This window comes from Microcebus murinus, chromosome 6 (assembly GCF_040939455.1).
Source record: "Microcebus murinus isolate Inina chromosome 6, M.murinus_Inina_mat1.0, whole genome shotgun sequence".
Lineage (NCBI taxonomy): Eukaryota > Metazoa > Chordata > Mammalia > Primates > Cheirogaleidae > Microcebus > Microcebus murinus.
In genome coordinates this window covers 103,352,198-103,373,672 of record NC_134109.1, presented here as the reverse complement: position 1 = coordinate 103,373,672, position 21,475 = coordinate 103,352,198, and the positions used below count along the sequence as shown (strand labels likewise).

The following is a 21,475-nucleotide window of genomic DNA, read 5'->3' as shown; positions in this document are numbered from 1 at the left end:
GCCTCTGCTTCCCTCAGCGCTACCCCAAGTATCGTGGTTCTCTTTCCAAAGTGGATCCATTTCAGGTCCAAAACATAACAGCACCTAGTGCAACAATAAACACATGAGGTGTACTGTAACAGGAACTTGTAATAAGACTGATCGACTGAATCTTAAAAACTAATAATATCCCAGCAGACATGGTTTTTAAAAAAATAAATAAATAAAAAAAAACTAATAATAATAATGCCCACCACTTATTGAGCATTACCATGTGTCCAGGGCTTCACCAATATCTCAGTGCATATTTTTTACAGCATGCCCTTCAGGTATTACTGTCACCATTTTACAGGAGTCAGAGAGCTAAAGCAACCTGGGCAAGATCCTGCAACTAGTTAAGTGGCTGAAACAAGGCCTAATAAGACCTCTAGAGGCACAGACCCTGAAAAGATCAGGACCCGTGTCCAGGTAATTCTATTACAAAAACAGGATCCTAATTAGTAAGATGGAGCCGGGAGGAGAGAATCAATGTTTTTTGAAATGTCGGTTTCTTTCCAAAAGAAAAATGGTGCATCTGCCTAGCTGAGCACGCACATAGCCTGTCGGGTGGGCTCTGCAGCCACTGGGACCTCCAGCCGCCACACAGCTACCAGCCTCCAGCCTCCAGGCTCCACGCAGTAGGACGTGAGGTCAGAGGCCGTGGATACCCCCTGAGCATTCCATTCGGGACCCATTTCTGCTCTCTTCAGTGAAGGTGAAATGATCATTTCAAGGTAACAGCTGAGAGTAGGGGTCTGGGGGACATCTTGTGCCTCTTCCTTGGCTCATGGCCTTTAATGTAAAGAGTTAAAGGATGATCTTTAGCGGTTGGTTTTCTATTCTCCCAAAGATACCTGGTTCGGTAAATCTCCATACAGAGTTTGTGCTCTTAACCAAACACTGTGCTGCCTGTGAGGGTGGGGAGTAGCTATAAGGCTGTTTAGAATTAATAGAAAGAGCATGCAGATCCAGTTCTGCTTCTGTTGCTATTCTGAATTCAAGGTAGGAGCCACTTTTTTGCAAAGGACCAATGCTATGCTTTACAGCAGGGTAGCTGGGAATGGGTGGACAGGTATGTGCCCAGTGATCTTGCAATATGTGAGAGAGTGAAGGCCACCTTCTTTGGGACACAGCAGGAACAAGAAGAAAGTTTTCCTATTCTAGGTTGACAATCACTTACCTGACACCTACCTCCAAAACTAGTCCTATTGAAGGATCTTCTTTGTGAGCAGTAAGCCCAAGCTTAATTAACCTTATGCAAAGGAGCTTAATTGCATCTCAGTGGCTGTTGTCCAGAAGCACGTAGGGATTCCTTCCCTCAGACATTGTTAGCACCTAGATAAACCATAAAGTTCATCTAGACATGTGTTGTGTGCCTGTGGTGCTGGGCCCTGTGTTGGAGGTCACAAAGAGGAGCAAGGTGTAAGCCCTGTTTTCGAGGTACTTACAGCCCTATGGGAAACAGACACACACAACCAGGGATTGCAGAGGGAGATGAGTGCCCTGCCAGTCTCATGAACCAAATGCTATCAGAACACAGAGCTTACCTGTGTCCCAGCAGTTGAGGGGTCTTCTAAGAGAAGCTTTGCAGAGAGATGACCTGGATTTGCAGAGGAAATTGAGGTGGGAAGCAACTTACTGGTGTCTTCCAGGGGAGTGAAATATAAAGCAACTTGATGCAGTCTCAGCAGCATCTCGAAATTTGTGCAGTCTCTCACCCTGGATTTGCCGGGACAGACGGGAATAGAGACTACTGTCTTACTGCAGCTTCCAAGAGGGGTCTGGAGATCCTCTGGAAAAGAGGTATGTTTACCTTGTCCCTTACCCCCGACCTTGGACTCTAGAGCCAGACCTCCTGTAGGCACTGCTGGGGGCCAGGGGTGGGGAACGAAACAACCTGGAAGAACAGCCAGAGGACATCTGTGCCCAACTGCCCCCTCCCAACTCCCCAAGCCCCACTTTTTCTCCCTGAGAGCCAAGGCAGGCACTCTAATGGGGGACTTCGGGCATCGGTTGCAATGCCTAAAATCTGTCGCAAGATGGCAACAATGCGGCGAGAAATAGACTTTTTAAAAATCCTGGGTTTTTTCAAAGCATATTTTCCCTATTAATGTTTCGTTTAACTTAATTAGAATCTGGTAAACTAATTAAAGTGGCTACGAGCCCTGCAATCAGCAATAATTCGTATAATTATTGATAATTACATCCATACCAATCGTTTGGTTATTAACATGTGGAGGGGGAACAAACCACTTCTGAAGGGACGTGGAGCCCAGGAGGATTTTTTCGACTGCGCTCTCCGGGTCGGATCCGCCTACACCTCCAGTCCGCAGAGATTCCGGCCCAGATGGGGCGCCCCTTCCTCTGGGCTCCAGCTGCCTCCGTGCTTCTCTCCGCTCGGGGGAGTTTGGGAAGGAAGGGGGGAAAGGGACACTTGCCGGGCTCCTTTGTTGGGCTGCAGCCGAGGAACTTCCTGCCGGGTGGTAACGGTTATGTCCATTTTACAGAGAAGGAAAGTGCGGCTTCCAAAAGTGCGGTGGGGAAGGCGCCTGCCGTCTCCAACTCCCGAGCTACCTGCCAGGCCCCGTCCCAGTTCTGCTGGCCCTGGCGTGCCCTGCGGACGCAAGTCACTTCCTCTGTGGACCTCAGTTTCTCCAAGGGCACCGCGGAGAACTGATCTGGTTGGTCCTACCTACATGAAACGGCCCTAGAGGGTCGCTGCCTGGAGGTCGCGCGTCCGGAGGCGAAGCCTCGCAGTTTGTCGCGCGCCCTGGCCGGGGTTGTCTCCCTCGTGTCCTCGCTGGGTTTAGCCCTGGGAATATCCCGCGACTTGAGGGCTCCAAGGCCCGGGGCTCTGGAGACTGGTTTCCTGCCTCTGCGGTACAGCGGGTCGCCCAGTCTGCACCCGTTGGGGCGGCCCCGCGCGCCCCCTACTCGCCGGCTCGGCCCGCGGCCCCCGAGACAGGCCCCCCATCTTCCCGGCGGCGCCCCAGGGCTCCCGCCCGAGCTGGGCCAGACGGCGCGGGGTGTCGGGAGCGCGGGCCGTCGGGGCGCAGTCTCGGACGCGACCGCTGTCCCGCGATGGGCTTCCCTCAGCGCTTTCCCACGAACAGAGGCCTATTATTTTATAGACGCTGAAACGGAGACCCAGGTAAAATAGAAGTCGCGACACGGGACCCTTGCTCCCAGCCGAGGCGGCGAAATTGGAAGCCCGGGTGGCGGATTCCCAGTGCCGCGCCTTCCCACTCCGTGCCACGCTTTCCTCCCCGCAAAACAAAAGTGTTCGGCAGTTTACTTCGTCGTCAGTAGCCCAAGCAGCAGGTGCGCCGTGGAAACTGAGGCCGACGGGAGGCCTGCGGCAAGGTGAGGCCTCTCCGAACGCGACGCCGACGCCGGCGAGGGACGCCCCAGTCGCGGCCTGGCGAGCGCGGCGGCCCGGGCACCTGCGGCCCTCTGGCCTCACGGAGACCTCAGCCTCGCTCCGACTAAAACGGGCAACGTGAATGTGCGGCCAGGGCCCCCTCCCTTCGGATAGCGGCAGGGCAGGCGGGAGGACACCTGTGCACGATGTCTCGCCTTCCTTTCCAGGCCTGCCCAGCCGAGATCCTTGCTAGGGACTTGGCCCTCCACTCCGCCCCAGGGCTCCAAGGCCAGCCTGCGCCACCGGCAGGGACAATTCTGGTTGGCCCCGGGATCATGCGCTGAGTGTCTTGTCTCTGCGAGCCCCGGAGTAACTTCCCCGGCGTGGCAAGCGTGGAAGTGGGCACGAATGAACTCTGGGCCCTCGCGCGCTAGTGGGAAGAGCCAGGGACTGGGTGCTAAAGACCATGCCCTAGTCCCCGCGCCCCAGCCGGGTCCCAAGGGAGGGTACTCAAGGCGGAGAGGGAGTGGCTTGTGGGGGAAAACTGGGTGTGTCCGGAGGGACCAGTGGAGAGGGCGGGGCGCTCGCTGCTGCCCACCTGAGCAAGCTTGATTCTAACCCTGGCGCCCCAGAAGACGCGTGGCGGTTCCCACGCCCCACCTGTTGCACGTCCTCCACCCGCCCCCGTCCCCTTCCCCCATCCACCCCGCGCACCCCCATCCCCGCAGACCCAGAAAGTGACAGTTTTTTTTTTTATTATTAAAAACAAAAGTCACAGGGTGGTCTCCCCAAACAGGCTCCAGGTGGTCGCCATCTTGTGAGTCAGTTGTCGCCCTTTTAAAGTGCTGTTACATCAAGAAGTTACAACAAAAAATAAAGCAAAATCCAAAGGGGAATGCAAAATGGGACTGGAAGTAGGAGAAGGAAGCAAAATAACTTACAGCATAAATAAAGTAAACCTAATACTGAACCAAGAGACTCACAGTACATTTATATCCATTGCACATAGCCACTTTGTCATCAGGAAGAAGTTTCAGAAGTGGACGGGACTGGGAGTGCGGGGCGGCGCCAGCGAAGTTGCTACATTGTATTCACAATGGGGTCCGAGGCTGTACACTGGGGAGAGGCCCCCCCTCGCCTTTCTTCCCGCTGTGGGTCCAGTTTAACCCCTAAAAGTCCGATGCCCTGGAGTGCAACCGAAGGGCGAGGCAGTATTTACACTTGGAAACCGAGGCAGGGCCCTGGACTGGGACGCCCGGGAGGGGGAGGGCAAGGCCGGGGCGCCCGGGAGGAGGGCGGGCGGACTGGGGCTGTATTTACACCGGTCACGTCGGAATGGCTTGTTCCTCGCTCTGGGCCGCCGCGGCAGCGGTTATTTACAGAGGGAGCAGCATGGCTTGAGGGCGCGCGGGCGGGCGCCGGGCCGGCCCTAGGGCAACAGCGGGGGCTTGAAGGAGCAGTTGCCAGTGCAGTGGCGGGGCGTCAGCATCTTGCAGGAGAAGTGGTGCAGGGCGTCGTGGGCTTCTGGGGAGAGAGTCGCGCAGGCCACTTTGGGCGCCTCGCCTGCCTCGCCTCGCCCGCGAGGTCCCCCATGCCCCTCCCTGGCCTCACCCAACCCTTTGGGGGCCAGGGGTTCTCGACTGAGCGGCTCAGGAGGTAGCAGGATAGAAGAAAGGACCCTGGTGATTCAGAATCACTGCTCTGGTTCAGTAGTCCCATTTTACAGAAGAGGAAACTGAAGCACAGTGAGAGAGGGGTCGACTTGCCCAAGGCCAGAGTTGGTTCTAGAAGGCAGGTTTTCCGATGCCCAGAGCTCAAGGGGCTCTTCCTCCCTACTCCAGCGTTTTAGAATAATTTGCCCATTCAAGTCAATTCCCACTTCCCTCCTCTCGGCTTCTGATCCATGCAGACCCTAGCCTTCCCCCTCGCTCGCCCTCCATTCCTTCCTTCCCTCGAGGGCACAACCAGCACCCGGCACCCTCCTATCTCTGTTTCCCGGCTTCCGCACCTTTCAATTTCTGCTGGATGGCGTAGCGCGCCTTCCGCTCCTGGTCGAGTTCGTTGCACAGGGTATCTGGAAGACACGGGAGGGGCCCGTGAGGAGCGCGGACCACCCTCTGCAGGCCGGGTCGGGCTCGGGCTTCTTCCTCTCCCCAGGGCGCAGTCCCTCGCAGAAACTACTCCAGGGACAGGGGGAGGGGGTGGCAAAGCTCCAAACTGCAGACTGGCGGAGGGAGGAAATGGCCTGGGATGGCGCTTAAAGGCAGACGGATCTAACCAAAATTAAAGCAAACTTAGGCATTACTTCCCAGGTAATTTTACGCCTCGATTTTTAATTTAGAAACCATGGAAATTGCCGCGATAAGAAGTTCAATCACTCCATGTAATGATGCCTGCAAGCCGTTTGCTGGGCTCGCTTGCCATTCTGAGGCTAATCAGAGTATACAAAGGATATTAAATAAAAAAAATAATTGTTAAATTACCTTCAATTTAAATCCAAATGACTGAGCCAACATTGCGGCTCCTGCCAGACGAGAGGCAGTTACGGCCCGTGCACGCGCTCACCTGACTCCCGTCTTACCTCTGACAATTTGCAGCTGTTGCACCATTTCTTCTCGATAAGCCAATTCCCTCTTCATTTGATCCTGAAAATTATCTGTGCAAATTGATTAAGTGAGAGCTGTTACGCACAGCCCGCCCCCCCAGCTCCACTTTCTCACTTCTCCCCCATCTTCACCCCCACCCCACCCCCACCCCGCCGTTTGCCTAGCAGGAAACCCTGCCAAAGGACAGTTGCCCGGCTCCTGGAGGGCACCCAGCCGCAGCTGCCTGCGTCCCACCCCGCGGCCCGAGTAGGTGTGGGGCACTGGGGGGAAATCTTGGTGACAAAGTGAGGTGGGGAGGGGTGGGGTACCTTTGAGACTCTGAAATTCTCGTTCCAGTTTCTTGCGGAGTTCCATTTGCTCCAGGAGCAGTTTTTGCAATTCGTCTGTGAGGAGCGGAGAGAGGGAGGTAAAAGGTGGGGGAGATTCGAACTCAAGGCACCCAGAAAGCACCTGGGTCCTGCCCTGGCCAATAGCCCTGGGAGAAGAGTTGGGGAGGACAAACCAATAAGTAGAAGCCCTCCACACCCTGACTTTCCCACCTGCATCCAAAGGATTTGGATGAAGAAACAGCCATGGGGTGGGATGCTCAGGAAAGTCAAATTCAGGAGGGTAGAATCCATGTTCCACCTCTAGGCTCTGGCTCCAGGAACTAACCAGCTTGACATTGCTTTAAGTTGTTCCTAATTCCCTAACCTCAGAGGCTGGCCCCAAAAACTTGATTTCCCACTTCAAATGACAGAGCTAATTCCTCTTTTCAATATAAATCAGGGAGAATGCGGTCAAGGCCTTGGACGCCCTTCTCAGAAAATATACATACAAGGGTTTGCCTACAATTTCAGGAGGTCCCCAGACTGCCAAATCCATGCTCATATAAAATCCATCCCTCATATAAAACACCAATGATTTTGAAGGTAATGGCATATCCTGTAAAACCTGCAACTAGAAAGAATGGAAGACCACCAATGCTTGTCTCCCTCCACCCACTGAGACCATGCAAGGGCTGGGGCGGGGGTGAAGGGAGCTAGGTGTGGATGGCTCCATTAGTGCTCCCACAAACCTGCTCCAGAGGGATGGGAGTGGGGGACTGCCTTGACCATGAGGCCATTAGTATCTTGGCCCCCCCCCCCCCGCCCCCCTCGCCTGGAAAGGCTCCTCTGAAACCCAGGAATGGAAGATGGAAGGGCCAAGTGGGGCTAGAGACTCTCTTTCTCTGCCCCTGGAGCCATACCCTACCCCTTGCACACTGAGCAGCAACACTGGGGGCCCATTCTGCAAATAAGCTGCATCACCACTCCATTTAAGTGACGTGGGGGTGGTCACACATTAATCCCAGGGGGAAAAGGTAACCTCTTACACAATCCTAAAATAAATGCCTCCCTGTAACCTTGCTTTTCAGAAAAAGTCTTGTTTTCCATTGAGTTTGGGAGACCCAGATTGTCCACAGACATCAAGTTCTGAGAATCATTACTCATTTCTGTTTCCCACTGGGCTATTCAGACAGACCCTGGCCTTGGGGACCCAAACTTCCAATACCAATCTGGGGGTTTGGTTCACTCCCCCCACCCCCTGCCCTCACACACCTCTGTGCCAGGATAATGTGTCCAGAGGATTACCCTCGCCACTCAGTGAAAACTGACCCCCCAGAGCCATGTCTTTCCCACACTCACCCCCTACAGGGAAAGCAGCCCCTCTATAGGAAGGGGCATCTCCCTCCAGCATAGCGTACCCCTTTTTCACAGATTTCACCTCACCTCTGGCCAGGTTCTCAATATCTTTCTCCACCAGCTGAGTTCCTGTGACATCCAGGGTAAAGCCATCTTCGCCTGGGACACAAGGGAAGCGAAAGGAGTTCTATCCCGGAAGAGGCCTTGGGAGGGAGGGGTGAGCTTCCCGGGAGCTGTGCCAAGTCAGGCACCTGCTCCTGACCCTGTGCCTTTGGAGGAGACAGTCACAGGCATCCAGTACTACTCACCTGCCAAGCCATCATTGTGGGGGTTAGGAGAGTGACCCACTGTAGGAGAGTGGACCGAGGAAGATGGTCTTAGGGCAGGAAGTACCCTTTGACCTGTCTTATGTGGGTGGAAGTGTCCCTCCATTTCTTTTTAATACACCCCCGCCCTTACCTGGAAGAGCCCCAGACCCACCAAGGAGGTGGCAACTCAGGAAACCTGGTCTGCACCTCGCTCGTTATTTAAATATTTATCTCCTCCCAGCAGAAGAAAACCAGCAGCCGCTTACTCTGGGCTGAAAGCTTCCCTTGCCAGCGTGCGGGAACCCGGGCGACCCGGGTCCCAGCTCCGGGTTGCGGTGGGGCGCGAAGGGTCCGAGGGCTCACCTCGGTCTGTGTTTGCAGGACTTGGCTGCGAGATACTCCTTTGGTCTGGGTAGGATTTCCTCGTTTCCAAATCATCGGCGGTCGAGTGATTGTCTTCCTTATCTGGCTCTTAAAGGCAATAAACCGAGTTTCAAGGAGAGGCAAAGAAACCGTGACCCGGATACTGCCAGAGCTGCCGCTGTCGGGGCGCCCGAGCCCTAATTAAAAGCGTCCTGGCCGCCTCTGGTTCCCGGCTGTGCGCCCAGGCGCGCGCCCTGAGGCTTTGGGCAGGGCACCCCCTCCCCCGCGCGTGGTCTGCTCATCCCCGGCCTCACGCCCCCGCCCCAGCCCCTCGGAAAAGAGCAAGACGAGCAGCCGAGCCCACCGGGGACGTGCGACCTACATCGCGCGCAGATACTGGGGCACCGCGAGTGCGCGTGGCCGCCAGATCTGTCCCCGCGACTCTCGCCGAGAACGCAGCCCATGCAGCCACCTTCTTCGGGGCGGATGAGGGGACATCGTCCAGAGCTCGGCTGCCTCGACTTGCCCAGATTTCTGAGGCCCCCAACCCCTCCTCTGCGAGCTACCTGTCCCGTGCGCAGATGCAGGGCCCCCACCCCCGCCGCGCTGGGACACTACTGCCCCGGCGCTGCTGGGTACCCACACTCGCAGCCCCCTCCTCTGTCCCTACCCGGCCCGACCACAGGGCACCCCGCGGCCAAACACATAAATGGGCGGACAAGAAGGAGGTGCCAGGCGTGATTTTTAAAAGGTTTTAACCCTGAGTGTGAGGTGCGCTGTAGCGTGTGTGTGTGTGTGTGTGTGTGTGTGTGTGTGTGTGTGTGTGTGTAGAGGGTGGGTTGTTATTGTTTTTAAGTCATCAAACGATGGAAGTTGTTGGGACTACTCGCTTAGCTCCCCCCCACCCCAGTTATTTTTCTCTCCCTCTTTCTGTCGCTTTTTCTGCGTCTCTGTCTTTTTCTCATTGTCTTCCCTCGCAGGCCTTCCTTGGCCCCGGCCCTCTGCCTGCGGTCCCCATTGCAGTGGCCAGCGGGCTGGGCAGGCGTTACCGTGGGCCTCCGGGGTGCAGAGGTAGGAGGCCGCGGGCCCCAGCGCCGCCGCCGCGCTCTTCACGTGCTCGTCCCTCTCGGGCGCGTACACCTGCGGCGGCCGAGAAATGACAGGCGATTAAGGGGGCTCTGGGCGGCTGCCGGAAGCCACCCAGCCCTGTCCCGCGGCCGAGAGGGAAAGCCGCGGGGGTAGCGGGGTTGAAGCGCGCACAAGACCTCAGCGCCCCGGCAGGGGGACGCAGGCCGCACACCTGGGAGCCCTTGGAGCCGGCATCACCCTTGCAGATTCAGGGTAATTATTAGCGCCCTCGAGAAAATTAGTCGAAACACAAAGCGGATCCCAAGCCAAGGGCCGTTCAAAGTCGCCCCCACCTCTGCGCCCGCCTCCTTTTCGGCGTTTTCCCTCCCGCCGGTCCCTCGTCCCCAGCATAAATGACGCCTTTCGCATCCGGTTAATGATTCGTGTTTTAATGAACCGAATGGAAATGTACAGGTGTGCGCACCCACTTTCAAAATGGCCAGCGACTCCAGCCTGGCCGCATCCCCCCACAAGCCCCAGCCCTGCCAACCTGGCAGCCCCCTCCCGCTTCGCACGACGTCCCAAGACAGTTTCCCAACAACGAACCCTGCGGTGCCCCAGGCAGGAGTTGCAAGAGACTCGGAAACTGCGAGTAGATTGGCGGTTCCGGGACGCAGGCCTTAGGGAGAGGCCGCCCGCTCCTCACTGTCCCTTCTCCTTGGCGCTCCGATCCCCGACCCGGCGGGCGGCGGGCGCACTCCGGGCCTCGGGAACTCTCTTCTCCGGCTCTGGGTCCCTTCCTTACCTGCTCCTTTTCCTCCAGACCCCTCTATTTCTCTTTCTGTGTGTCTAGCATCTCTGCCGTCTCCTCCCCGCTCCCCTCAACAACAACGAACCGCACACGCGTTCCTCAGGCCTGCCCCCCTTTGGAAACCCTCAGTCGAGGGTCCCATTGAGCCAGCTCCGCGGCGCGCCTGAGGCTGGGCCTGCCCAGAGCCGCAGGGCCTGCTGCCCAAACGCCTGCGCGACACAGGACAAAACTCCCGCCCTTCGCCCGGCCCCGCCGCCCCGCAACCGGCGGCGCAGGGAGTAAGCGGGAGGCGCCACCGGCGGGGCGGGCGCAGGGCTCACCTTGGCCGGCGCGGGGCCTCCCAGGGGCCCGCAAGGCTCTCGCAGCTCGTAGCCGCCGCTCGGTGGGCTCCTCTCAGGTCTCCGAACCGCGTCCTCTGCCGCCAAGTCCCCGAATGGTGACCGGCCAGCGGTGGGTGGCCCGAGGCGGCGCCGGGGGCGGGGGCTGCCGCCGTCCGGAGAGTCCGTGGGACCGTCTGCGCCTGAGGAGGTGGCGGACGGGGTCTCAGCGGTCTGGTCACCGTCTGGGCCGCCTCCCGCGCTGGGTGCGCTGGGCTCGGTCTCATCCTGGGCGCCCTCGTCGTCGGGGAAGCGGTTAGACTCCACGTCCACCTCGGGCTCGTCCGCCGTGTCCACGTCGGGAGAGGCAGAATGGTAGCTGGAGCTGCCCTCGCTCAGAAAGTCCGGACTCACGTAGCCGCCGCCGGTCCCAGTGCCTGGTCCCGGCCCGCGAGCAGGCCCAGGGCCGTACGCCTCGCGGGCGCTACCGTAGAGCTTGGCAATGCTCTCGGCGTCCTTGACCACCGGCCGGAAGGCTGACACGTAGGAGCCTTTGCGTGCGGGTGGCGGCGGCGGCGGCAGCGGGGCCAAGGGCGGTGGCAGTGCCTCGTCCGCGCCGTCTTCGTCCAGCGGCCCACGGGACAGAACGCTCGGGCAGCGTTCTTCCGCGCCCAGGCCGCCCTCCTTGGCTGGCTCAGCACCGTCCAGGGGCTCTGGGCCGCCGCCACCTGCAGCTGCTGCCGCCGCCGCCGCCGCCGCCGCCACGGCGGCCGCCACAGCCTTGGCTTGACTCTGCGCAGCCGGGTAGGGCGGCACCGGGAGGCTGCCAGCCGCTGGCCAGAACATGGGAAACGTCGGGTACACAGTGGCGGCAGCGGCCGCTGCTGCCACAGCCGCTGCGTCCTTGGCTGCCCCGGAGGGTTGATGCCCCCAGAACATGGCGCCGCTGCCCGGGCCCGCGCCTGCCCCCGGGGGCAAGTGACCGGCTCCCGGGCCCCCAGGTCCCCCACCCGTGCCCGCGCCGCCGCCGCTCCCAGCGCCAGGGCCGCCCTTAGGCTCGCCCGCGCCTAACACCGGGTCGTCCTTTTTGGGGCACAGGCCGAAGGCGGTGGGGAAACCGTAAGGATGCGGGAAAAGTGGTGGGGGCAGCTTTTGCAAGAGGCCGAAGCCTTTGCTGGGCACGGGGATCACCGGGTAGCTGCGTACGCCGGCACCGCCACCAGGCCCTCCCGGGCCCGCCGGGCCGCTGGCTCCGGTCGCCAGGCCAAGTCCGCGCTGCGGATGGGGAGGAGGTGGCCCCGGAGGACCGGCAGCCTCGTCTTCGCCACAGCGCAGACTTTTGTGGGGCGGCGGGCCTGGGGCCATCTCCGCGCCACACCCTGGGCCGCCGCCGCCACCGCCGCCAGCACCACCCTTCCCCTGCCCGCCCGACCCGCCATTAGAGCCGCCTCCACCGCCTCCTTGTAGCGAGAAGGTCCGCTTGCGCGTGCCGCCATTGAACATGGCCTTGACGTCCTCCCAAGCGTGGCTCAGTTCGTCTGTGGCCGACTTGTCACTGAGTTTGAGGTGACGACGCCACGAGTTGAAGTTGGCGGCGTCGGGCTGTGTATACTTGGCGTCCGGTGTGCGGTGCGAGTGGAAGATGAACTTGTTAGGCGAGAAGTACATGCTGCAGTAGCCGCACTTGATGCACTTGGCACGCGAGCTGTTGTAACGCGCGGGGATGAAGCTACCACGCGAGCCCCACGCACACTCGTGCACTACATCGAAGGCGAAGTTCTCGGGCAGCTTGGGTGGCTTGTGCTCACCCAGGAACGACTTGCACAGGCGTTCGGCCTCGCGCTTGGTGATCATGCCGCAGCGGCGAGAGGAGATGGGCATGGCCCCGGCCCGACGCAGAATCTCCAGCTGCACCGGCGTGCACTGCACGCACGTGATGCCCAGGGCCACGCGGCGGTTGTGGATCTCATTGTAGCTGTAGTTCTTGAGGAGGGTGTTGGAGATCTGCGCCAGGCACAGGCGCTCCTGGCCGTCGATGACCAGCGACACAATGGGCACCCCGTACAGCGATGTCTCGCCCACCTGGTTCGGTTTGAGAGCGCTGGAGCCCGAGTAGGGCTGCAGCTCCTGCTTGGAGTTGGGCGAGGAGCTGCCCTCGCGCCCCGGCCCCAGCTGAGTGGTGAGAGCCTCCATGCCGCCGCTCCTGCGAAACAGAGAAAGCAAAGAGCGGATGAGCCATTTTCAGCACCGCCGCCGCCGCGGCTCGGCCCGCCCAGCAGGGCGCGCCGAGTCGGGCGCGCGGGAATAATTGGCAGTGGGGAGTCCAAGCTCATTCGCCCCCTGGACGGGCGCCTTTTGTTATTCAGACCCGTCTTGGCGCCACAACAAAAGCCCCCGGGGTTTGGGGGAGGAGAAGGGGTTATGAAGACCTCTGGAATACCAGGGCTGCTCGGAACCCAATCCTGTTTTTGGACTGGGGAGGAAGTGGGACCCAGAGACGCAGAGTGACTTGCCCAAGGCCACACAGCAAAGCCATAGTCAAACTCAGGCTTTCCAACGCCCAGATCCCGTGCGCCTTCGGCCACCCTCGCAGCCGATCCTGCCGGCCGGGGTCCTGAAGCCCGGACTTTGGGGACCCGCCGCCCCTCTGCTCAGTCGCGCATGCACTTGGGCGGGCTAGGGCAGCGCGGGGAGGGGTAGGGAGGTGGGGGAGGGGCGGTCATTGCCCAGCTCCAGACAGCGGGGGGTGGGGGGAGGCAGGGAGAAGGGGGAGGGACCCAGGTCTGCCTGGGAGGGAGAGAGGCGGAGGCGACCGCTGTTCGCGGTGCTGAACCCGACCCTCTCCAAAGCGCGCGGTGCGCACCCAGACCCAGGGCAGCTCCCACCGCACCGAGCTCCGCGCCCAGCCGGTTTCCGGGGACAACAGTGCCAGTTTCCACAAACCCGTGCTTCTTTTCTCAAGCCTGATGCCCCGGGTCCGTTGAGCAGAAAGATTCCGGCTGGATATATAAACCGTTTGCTTTCCAGCCATTCGTGAGACCAGGATTATGCAGTTCCTAACTACATTTTCTGCATCTTTAGTTGCGTTCCAGACCAAATCTGATTTCCACTGGGGTCAGCGCCAGGGACGGAGAGGTTCTCAAGGAAGTTTCTTAGGAGCCACTTCTTCGCTTCCAATAGCCCACTCCCTGAGCTTTTCTCTTTCAGTAATGCCTTTCCCACCCAGGCCACATGCGGGATCCTGGGGCTCTGGGCTTCCACTTTTGGAGGTCTCCTCTCTGAGTATCCTTCCTGACTCGCTGTCCCGGTTCACAGGGGCTGGAAGGAATCCCGGCTGTCTTCAAAGCCACTAAAAGCCTCCAGGCACAAAAGTTGCTGCCGTCCCGAGCTTTGCTCTCCAGCTGAGGCAGGGAGGCAGCCACACCGGCAGACCTCAGCAGCAGGGGGGCCCGGGAACTGATGTCTGGGCCCCTCTAGGTCGCTGGGCCCAGCCACCTGTCCTCAGACATGCAGAGCTCCAACCTGGCCCGCGCCTGCGGCCGGGGCAGCCCAACCCTGAGCGCCCCTCCCCTAAACTTGGCCCGAAAGGCAAATCCATTTCAGAGGGGCAGCTCCAGGCGGAAAGGGGGTCCGAGTTGAAAAGCCTTCAGCAAGGAGAGCGGACTCTTCCGTCTGTCTCTCTCCCTATTTGTCTAGCTGTCCCTCATGTGTCGATCTTATCTGTCCCTGCGCTGTCTCTGCCAGCTCGCTGCTCGTTCTCCCATCTGTCTTCGTACCTTCTTCAAGTATCAAGCTATTTATCTATTATCTGTCTGTTTCATCTTTATCTCTGAGGATCCGACTGAAACAAGTTGACCCTCTGCTCACACTGAAGTCCCCTGTAACATTTTAGGAAGCAAAAGCACTGTCCTACTCCCGGCTGAGGGGTCAGAGAGGCAAGCCCGTGCCCCGGGAGGGCTCTCGGGCGGGCTGCGGAGGAGGTCGGAGGGCTCCTGGCTCTGGGAAATGACGATGGCTTCTCGGTTTCCCGAAATTGGCAAGTGTGCCTGGCCCGCGTACAGTGAAGAGCGCGCCCCGAGCCGAGCGCGTCCTCCTGAATCTGAGGGTCCTGCATCCCCGTGGGGCTCCCCTGGCGGCGGGGGGGTGTCCAGGCCCTGGAGCCAGGAGAAGGGGAGGCCCTAGGAGAGGAACAGAATTTCGGGGGCCAAAGCGGAAAACACAGGCGAAAAGCCGTGCGCAGCGACAAGGGGCAGCGGCCAGGGCAGCTCGGGAAACCGTCATCAGCTCTGGGGGCTTGAGGGCTGAGCTTGGGGAGGGCAACGAGGCGGGAGGGAGGCAGCGGCACGGGTGAGGTGGCGGAGTCATTAGGTATAATAATAAAAACAACAGCCACAAGAGCCCAAATCAGAACTAAACGAAAAAGAGCTGTGGGAGCGGGGCGCAGGGTCGGCGGGCTACCGGCCGCGGGTACTCACCGTGCGGCGGCCGGAGCGGGCAGCGGGCAGCGGGCAGCGGAGGTGCGCGGCGGGCGGAGCGGCGGGCGGGAGTCGGGATCCGCCGGGCTCTCCGGGTGACGGCGCGGCCCCTCCCCGCGCGCGCGCACAGCCGCGCTCCCACCCGCGGCCCCTCCTGCTCTCAGCGGGCGCGGGACGCCAGGGCTCCGGGCGCCGAGCCGTGTGCCCTGAGCCGCTGTCCCCGAGGCCGGGGACTGGCCAGAGGAAGATGCCGAAGCCTGGAGCGCATGGCGTGGCGGCGGGCACGGCGCGGTCACAGCCGGAGTGGCGAGGCCGGCGCGGGGCGGGCGCGCCTGACAGCTGTGAGCCGGGGCGCCACACCCACCGCCCGCGCAGTCACTCGCGCCCTCCCCGGGTCCGCCCGCCCGCGGGCCACACGCGGCGCCCACCGCCTCCCCGCAGCCCCAGGGCCTGCGCGCCCCAGGTAAGCGGCCGCACACCTGCGTCCCGCGCCCGCACCTGCGTCCCGCGCTAGCGGGAGAGGCCAAGAGGGAGGAAGGGCCTGGGGCCGCAAAGTTTGCCCCCAAGAACGAAGTGGGGAGGCCCCAGTGCTCCCCGCCAAGGGGCCAGGTTGGGCTGGGCCAGGGCCTGGTGATGGGGCTGAGGGAGGCTTAAGAGGAAGGGGCGCAGGGAGGGCTATCTAACTTTGGACGAAGGGGAAGGCCAGGATGGTGGAGCCCAGAGTGGCCCTGGGGAACCAGTTGGTCACCAGCGGCCGGGACAGGTCCCTGGGTGCGGAGCACGGGGGTGGGGGGGGGTGGCTGCGGAAGGGAGCAGATCCGTCTCTCCCACACTCCCGACTTAGGTAGGGGACACCAGGAGCGCTCTAGCCTGGGGAGGGGCACCCTCCTGCTTCCATCACTCGGCAGGGGACTGGGGAACTGGGTGGGGGGCCTCAGCCTCAAATGTCTCCCCTCGCTGTCACCGACAGGCCCACGGCAGGGTCAAGTCATCCTTGGGAGAGACCTGAAGGCAACTTCTCTTTTAACGCTGCTAACTCAGTTTCCCCGTAGTGGAGGTCTAGTCCCCTGGCGCCACAGACGCCCCTTGGCACCTTCTCTCTCCCCCAAGCTCCCTTTCTCTCTTTCTCTTCTCTCTCATTGCTATCTCTGTCGGTGTCTCTGCCATCACCATTCTTTCCCTAATACCCAGTTGGGGCCCTGTCTTCTCCCTCTTTCTCCACCTCTGTCTCTACTTCGTCATTTGAGTTACTAGTCGCACCCCCGCCCCTCCTTGCCCGCACCCGAGCGCCCCCTCCGCCGCTTCCACCCCCTCCCTGCCCCTGTGGCATTAAGTGTCCTTAATGGACACGTTAATTAAACTGTAATTAATCATACTGTCCAGCCCAAGTTTGAACAATTACCCTAATCAAACAGAAGTTAATAATGGCAGGGATGGCCCGGGGCGCGGTGGGCCGCCCGGGCAGGGGGCGCAGCGGCCACCGCGACTACGGGCGGTGACAGCAGCGGCGAGCGCAGCCTGTCCTTGGAACCCGGGCGGCGCCATAAATCTTCCGTGGGTAGCGGCGCGGGGTCGCCCTCGCCCCACCGCCCCGCTTTCCCTCCGCTCTCCCGCCGCGCACCTCCGGCCCTCTTCCCTCCTGCGCTCCCGCGCCTCTGGGGAATGTTCCTGCTCCTCTCCCTGCTCCGCCCTCTCTCTTCTGTTCCCTCCTGGCTCGCAGGGAACCCGGGAAAGGCCTGGAAGCGCCACCGGGTCGCGCAGGCCTAGCCCTTGGAGAGGAACGGCCTGGTGACTCCCTGGCCCTCTGCCCCTACCCGGGCTAACGTGTTCTAGACCCGGAAAACCACTCCCAAGTTTGGGGGCTCTGTCTCCTCTGCAGGGTCTCTTCTAGAACAGGCTCTTGCTCTCTCACCTCCCTCAGCTGCGTCTTTCTCTCCATCTCCCTGCCTTTCCCTCTTCTGCCACCTGAGTCCTGGAGCCCGCTCGGCCCCTCTCTCTCTCTCTGCCTCTGGCCCCTCCATCTACCCCCACGTCTTCCCGGGCGCTGCCTCTGTCCCGCTCCAACTCTGCGGCTCGCTATCCACACCCCAGCCCCTTCCTGGGGTGGGGTGGGGGATGGGAACCTGTATTCCTGGCCCAGTCCCCATCCGCTGGTCCCCCTCCCTCAGCCCAGGCTCCCCCACCCCATAATTACAATCTCCTTCAGTAATTATTCTTAGTCTCCTAATGATTTTTTAAAAGGCATCTCAGAATTCGGTATGGTGGTGACAACGACCAGAGCGCCAGGACGCCCCCAGGGGAATGAGGGGTGGGAATGAAGAGGGGATGAGCAGGGTCCCCTGAGCAGGGGCTGCCTGTCCTGCCTCTATTGTACTTCGAGGACCAACGACGCCTCTGGGGCCAGCTTCTAGGGCGTTCTCTGCAGCCAGGCACGCGGGGCCCGGGACCTCTCAGACAAAGGGTGCCACGTCGGATTACCGCACCAGTGGTCGTGCAGTGTCGCCCCCGCGCTCGCGTTCAGCACCGAGCTACGGACAGCTCCCCGTGCCTCTGCCGGGCCCCAGGAGACCCACCGGGCTTTCAGGCGCCCGTGGGCGCTGGAGAAAGACCGAGTGCGCGGGCGAGCGGCTGGGGAAGCCCCGCCACTCAGTGCTGGTCTCGGGGGAGCAGGTCTTGGGGTCGGGGCTAGGGCTGTACTCTGGGCCAGCGCCTGTCCGCTCTCACCGCTGCAGACAGCCTTTACGGTTTGCACAGCCAGTTCTCACAAGGGCCCTGGGGATAAGTAGGGATCATTTATTCCCATTTTACAGGCAGGAAACTGAGGTCAAGCAGTGGAAGCCAACGCCCTCCTCACCAGGTTTCTCAGGCCCGGGGACGCCGGCCGATCCCCTAGACAGAAACTGCCGAGCCTAGTACGCTGCCTGCTCCGCTGCAGAGACGGCCTGGTTCAGCGAAGGGACGGCAGGAGGGCCCGCGCTGTGCTGCACAGCAAGCTTTGTTGTCCGCCTCACAGCACTCTGGGCGGAGGAAAAGGCCTCGTGAGGCCGGGGCGCTGGCTCGGGTGCAGTCAGTGAGGAGCAGAGCTGGGCCTTACACCCAGACCCGGCGGGGACAGGGTGGGACCCCTCTTCCCCAGTGGGAGCTCTGGGTCCTGCGGCCTGGCCTGAGCCCGGGGAGCCCGCAGGAGTCGTTGCCTTTGGCCTTTCTGACCCCCGTTTACTGGGGAGTCTCTTTTGTCTGCTGCCCGGTGGCACCCGGGTCGGCGAGCGGGACTCCGGTCCGGACGCGCCTGGCGTGCTCCCCGCCCCGGCCGCCTCCGCGTCCACTCGGGCCGGGCTGCGCGGCCGCGCCTCCTCCGCGAGCACATATCTTTTACCAGTTGAATTAACGGCAGTTTTCGTCAGTTAATTAGGTTTAATTTACATAATTAGTACAGTATAAAGAGGATTGGGGATAATCATGGGGTACGTAGCGCTTACTGTGTAAACACGTATTCTGAATTAAAAATCAGATGTAATTAAGGCGCGCAGGCCCTGTTTAGGCAGGGTTTTAATTGTAATGAATTTCTAATTAACACTCAATGATTGCCAAATGCAAAGGGCTGTAAAATTTTCTTGTAGTTTTGCTAATTTATTGTTTACTTAATATCTGGATATTAATCCGACGGCCAGATAGACCCGCGCCCGGGCGGAGGCGGCCCAGGCCGGGCGAGCCCGGGCGGCGGCGGGGCCTGCGGGCGGCGCGGAGCCACGTGAGGTCGCGGGCGGCGGGGCCCAGAGCTGCGGCCCACCTGACTCCGGCCCACCTGGCTCCGGCCCTCCTCGCTCCGGCCCTCCTCGCTCCGGCCCTCCTCGCTCCGGCCCACCTCGCTCCGGCCCTCCTCGCTCCGGCCCACCTGGCTCTGGCCCTCCTGGCTCCGGCCCACCTGGCTCCGGCCCTCCTCGCTCCGGCCCTCCTCGCTCCGGCCCACCTCGCTCCGGCCCACCTGGCTCCGGCGTGGAGCAAAGGCTGAGGCCGGACTTGCGGGACCCGGGCCACACGCGGGGCTCCGCCGCCCGGCCCAGCCCCGGCTCTCAGGACCTGGAGGTGAGACCCGCGCTCCCACAGCAGGGGGCTTCCGGCTCCCCGGACAATCAGGGGAGAGAAGTCGGGGCCTGTCCGGTTCTTCTACTGACCGCTTGTGGGACGGTGGACCTTGACCTGGCCTCCGTATCTGCATCTGTAGGATGGGCACAGTCACCTGCACTTCGCGGCGTGAAGGATTGACTGGGAGCTCCAAGAACACCGGGCCATGACACCTTTCTTCAGGAGCCCTGCTTGCGGAAACCTGGGGGCCAGGCAGGGGCAGGGCCCAGGCCCTGGGAATGGTTGGAGGCATTGGGCCCCGCCCCGCCCCGCCCTTCCAGAGGCTCCCTGGGCACTTGGGGGTGCAAGTCAGGCTGGGAGGGATGAACCTGGAAGCCTGGATCATCCCTCTTTGCCCCAACCAGACACACAAGCCCCCACAGCCTGAGCAGAGGCGTTAGGAAAAGAGGGGGGTGGGCAGCTCCAGTTACCCCAGGATTCCCCCATGAGGAACACCCCCAATCTCTAGTTTGGGTCCCTGCCCACATTCCAGCTGGCCCCCTGGGAGTGAGGGGCCCTCCTGTCGATTCCAGCTTAGCCACGAGCCTCCTTCCAAGGTCCTCTCAGCACAGGGGAGACTGTGTGGGCACTTAAAGGTCTCCAAGGAAACACACCAAGAAAACTCATCCAGCATCTTCTACCCCACAGAGCACCTGCCTCAACTTCCCTGCACCTGCCTGTCCAAAGCTGCAGAGGCCTCTCCTTGCCACTGTGCACGAGGGCCTCCTCCAAGCCCGCCAGGACTCTCATCCCTGTGTCATGGCTACTTTCATCACTGGACTGTTCACGGATTAATATTTCCTGATTACTTATTTGTGTTTTCTGTCTCTCCCACTGGAATGTTTTGTTCGCTACTCTATACCCAGCGCCTCAAAACAGGGCCCGGCACATAGTAAGTTCTCAACATGTTTGTTGAATGAATGAGTGAACAGCATTTGAGTGGGAGGGCTGTGAACTCCAGCCTAGGTCCCAGCTGACTTGCTGGCCACAGTGACAGGTGCCCTTGGGGTCTAGTGGCCAATCTGACACTTCACGAGAATGTTCTCTGTTCCCTGGTGATGGTTAGGAGGCCTTGGAATTCCCATCTTCCACAGGGACTCAGGCAAGGCCACCTGGGCAGAGCCCCCGAAGGTTTGCTCTGAGGAGGTGGGGAGCAGCTGGCAGGCTTGCTGAGCGCCCCGCGGTTGCAAGGGGCTCCTTCCCAGGGGCTCCTCTACTCAGTGTTTCGGGGAAAGGGCTGGAAAGAGCATAGACTCTGGAGCCAGCAAACCTGCTCTGTTTTGAGTCTCCAAACCTGCATCTGTCGTGCAGTCATGTGAATCTTACAGGGATGTCGTAAAGATTAGATAAAGCACTGGGTATAAGCCACATAGCCCGGGCTGGCACTAGAGTGAGGTGCCTAGGATGAAACATTTAAGCAGGTGCTCGCTGTCAGCGTCCTGAGAGTCCTGCCCTAGTCCCGGCCCTGCACGGAGCACCTGGCTAAGAGCAGGTGCTCAGCCCACGTGAGCTCTTCCTCCCCTCACAGCCTCGGATCACTTGAGGATGGCTGCCTGAACACCGGAGGGGGGCCAGTCTGCTTGCTGGGTCAGGTCAGGGCAGCTCTGAGCCCAGGTTTTGGGGTACTGGGCAAACCACAGGATGCTGCATCAGTTGAAAGAAGGAATCCAAGGGCCATCTGCTCCCCACAGGCTCTCTGACTCACTGCATTGAGCCCAGGGGAACCTGAGTTGAGATATCTTTTACATACCACATAATCCATCCATTTAAAATATACAAGTCAATTCTTTTTTTTTTTGTATATTCAGTTGTGAAACCATCACCAACACCACGTGTTAGAATATTTTCATCGCCCAAAAGAGAAACCCTGTTATTATAACTATCACCCCTCATTGCCCTTCCCTCCCCCAGCCTTATCTACTTTATGTTTCCATAGGTTTGCTGCTTCTGGACATTTCATATAAATTGAATCATGCACTTTACGGTCTTTTTATGACTGGCTTCTTTTGCTTAGCATGTTTTCTAGGTTTATCCGTGTTGTAGCATGTATCAGCATTTCATTCCTTTTTATTGCCAAATAATATTCCATTGTAGGGATATATCACATTGTGTTTATCTGTTCATCCATGTGGATGATTAGATTGTATCCACTTTTTGGCTATTATGAATAATGCTGCTATAAACATTTGTATACAACTTTTTGTGTGGCTGCATGTTTTAATTCCTCTTGGGTATATACATAAGTGTGGAAGTGCTTAACTCTATGGTTAGCCTTTTAAGGAACTACCAGATTGTTTTTTTCAACACACTGTACCATTTTACGTTCCCATGAGCAATACATGAGGGTTCTGACTTTTCC

At 59.9% G+C, this 21,475-nt stretch overlaps 1 protein-coding gene across 1 annotated transcript; it reads right to left on the bottom strand.

The window, feature by feature from the left end:
• Nucleotides 1-4,105: 4,105 nt before the first annotated feature.
• SKOR1 (SKI family transcriptional corepressor 1) lies at nt 4,106-13,145 on the bottom strand. The gene is made up of 9 exons (XM_012768366.2): nt 12,946-13,145; nt 10,520-12,719; nt 9,370-9,460; nt 8,321-8,428; nt 7,737-7,808; nt 6,294-6,368; nt 5,961-6,035; nt 5,388-5,453; nt 4,106-4,903 (listed from the first exon to the last, which is right to left on the bottom strand). Exons 1-9 carry the CDS (start codon nt 13,050-13,052, stop codon nt 4,809-4,811), a joined length of 2,889 nt encoding a protein of 962 aa, XP_012623820.1. The 5' UTR covers nt 13,053-13,145; the 3' UTR covers nt 4,106-4,808.
• Nucleotides 13,146-21,475: the final 8,330 nt, after the last annotated feature.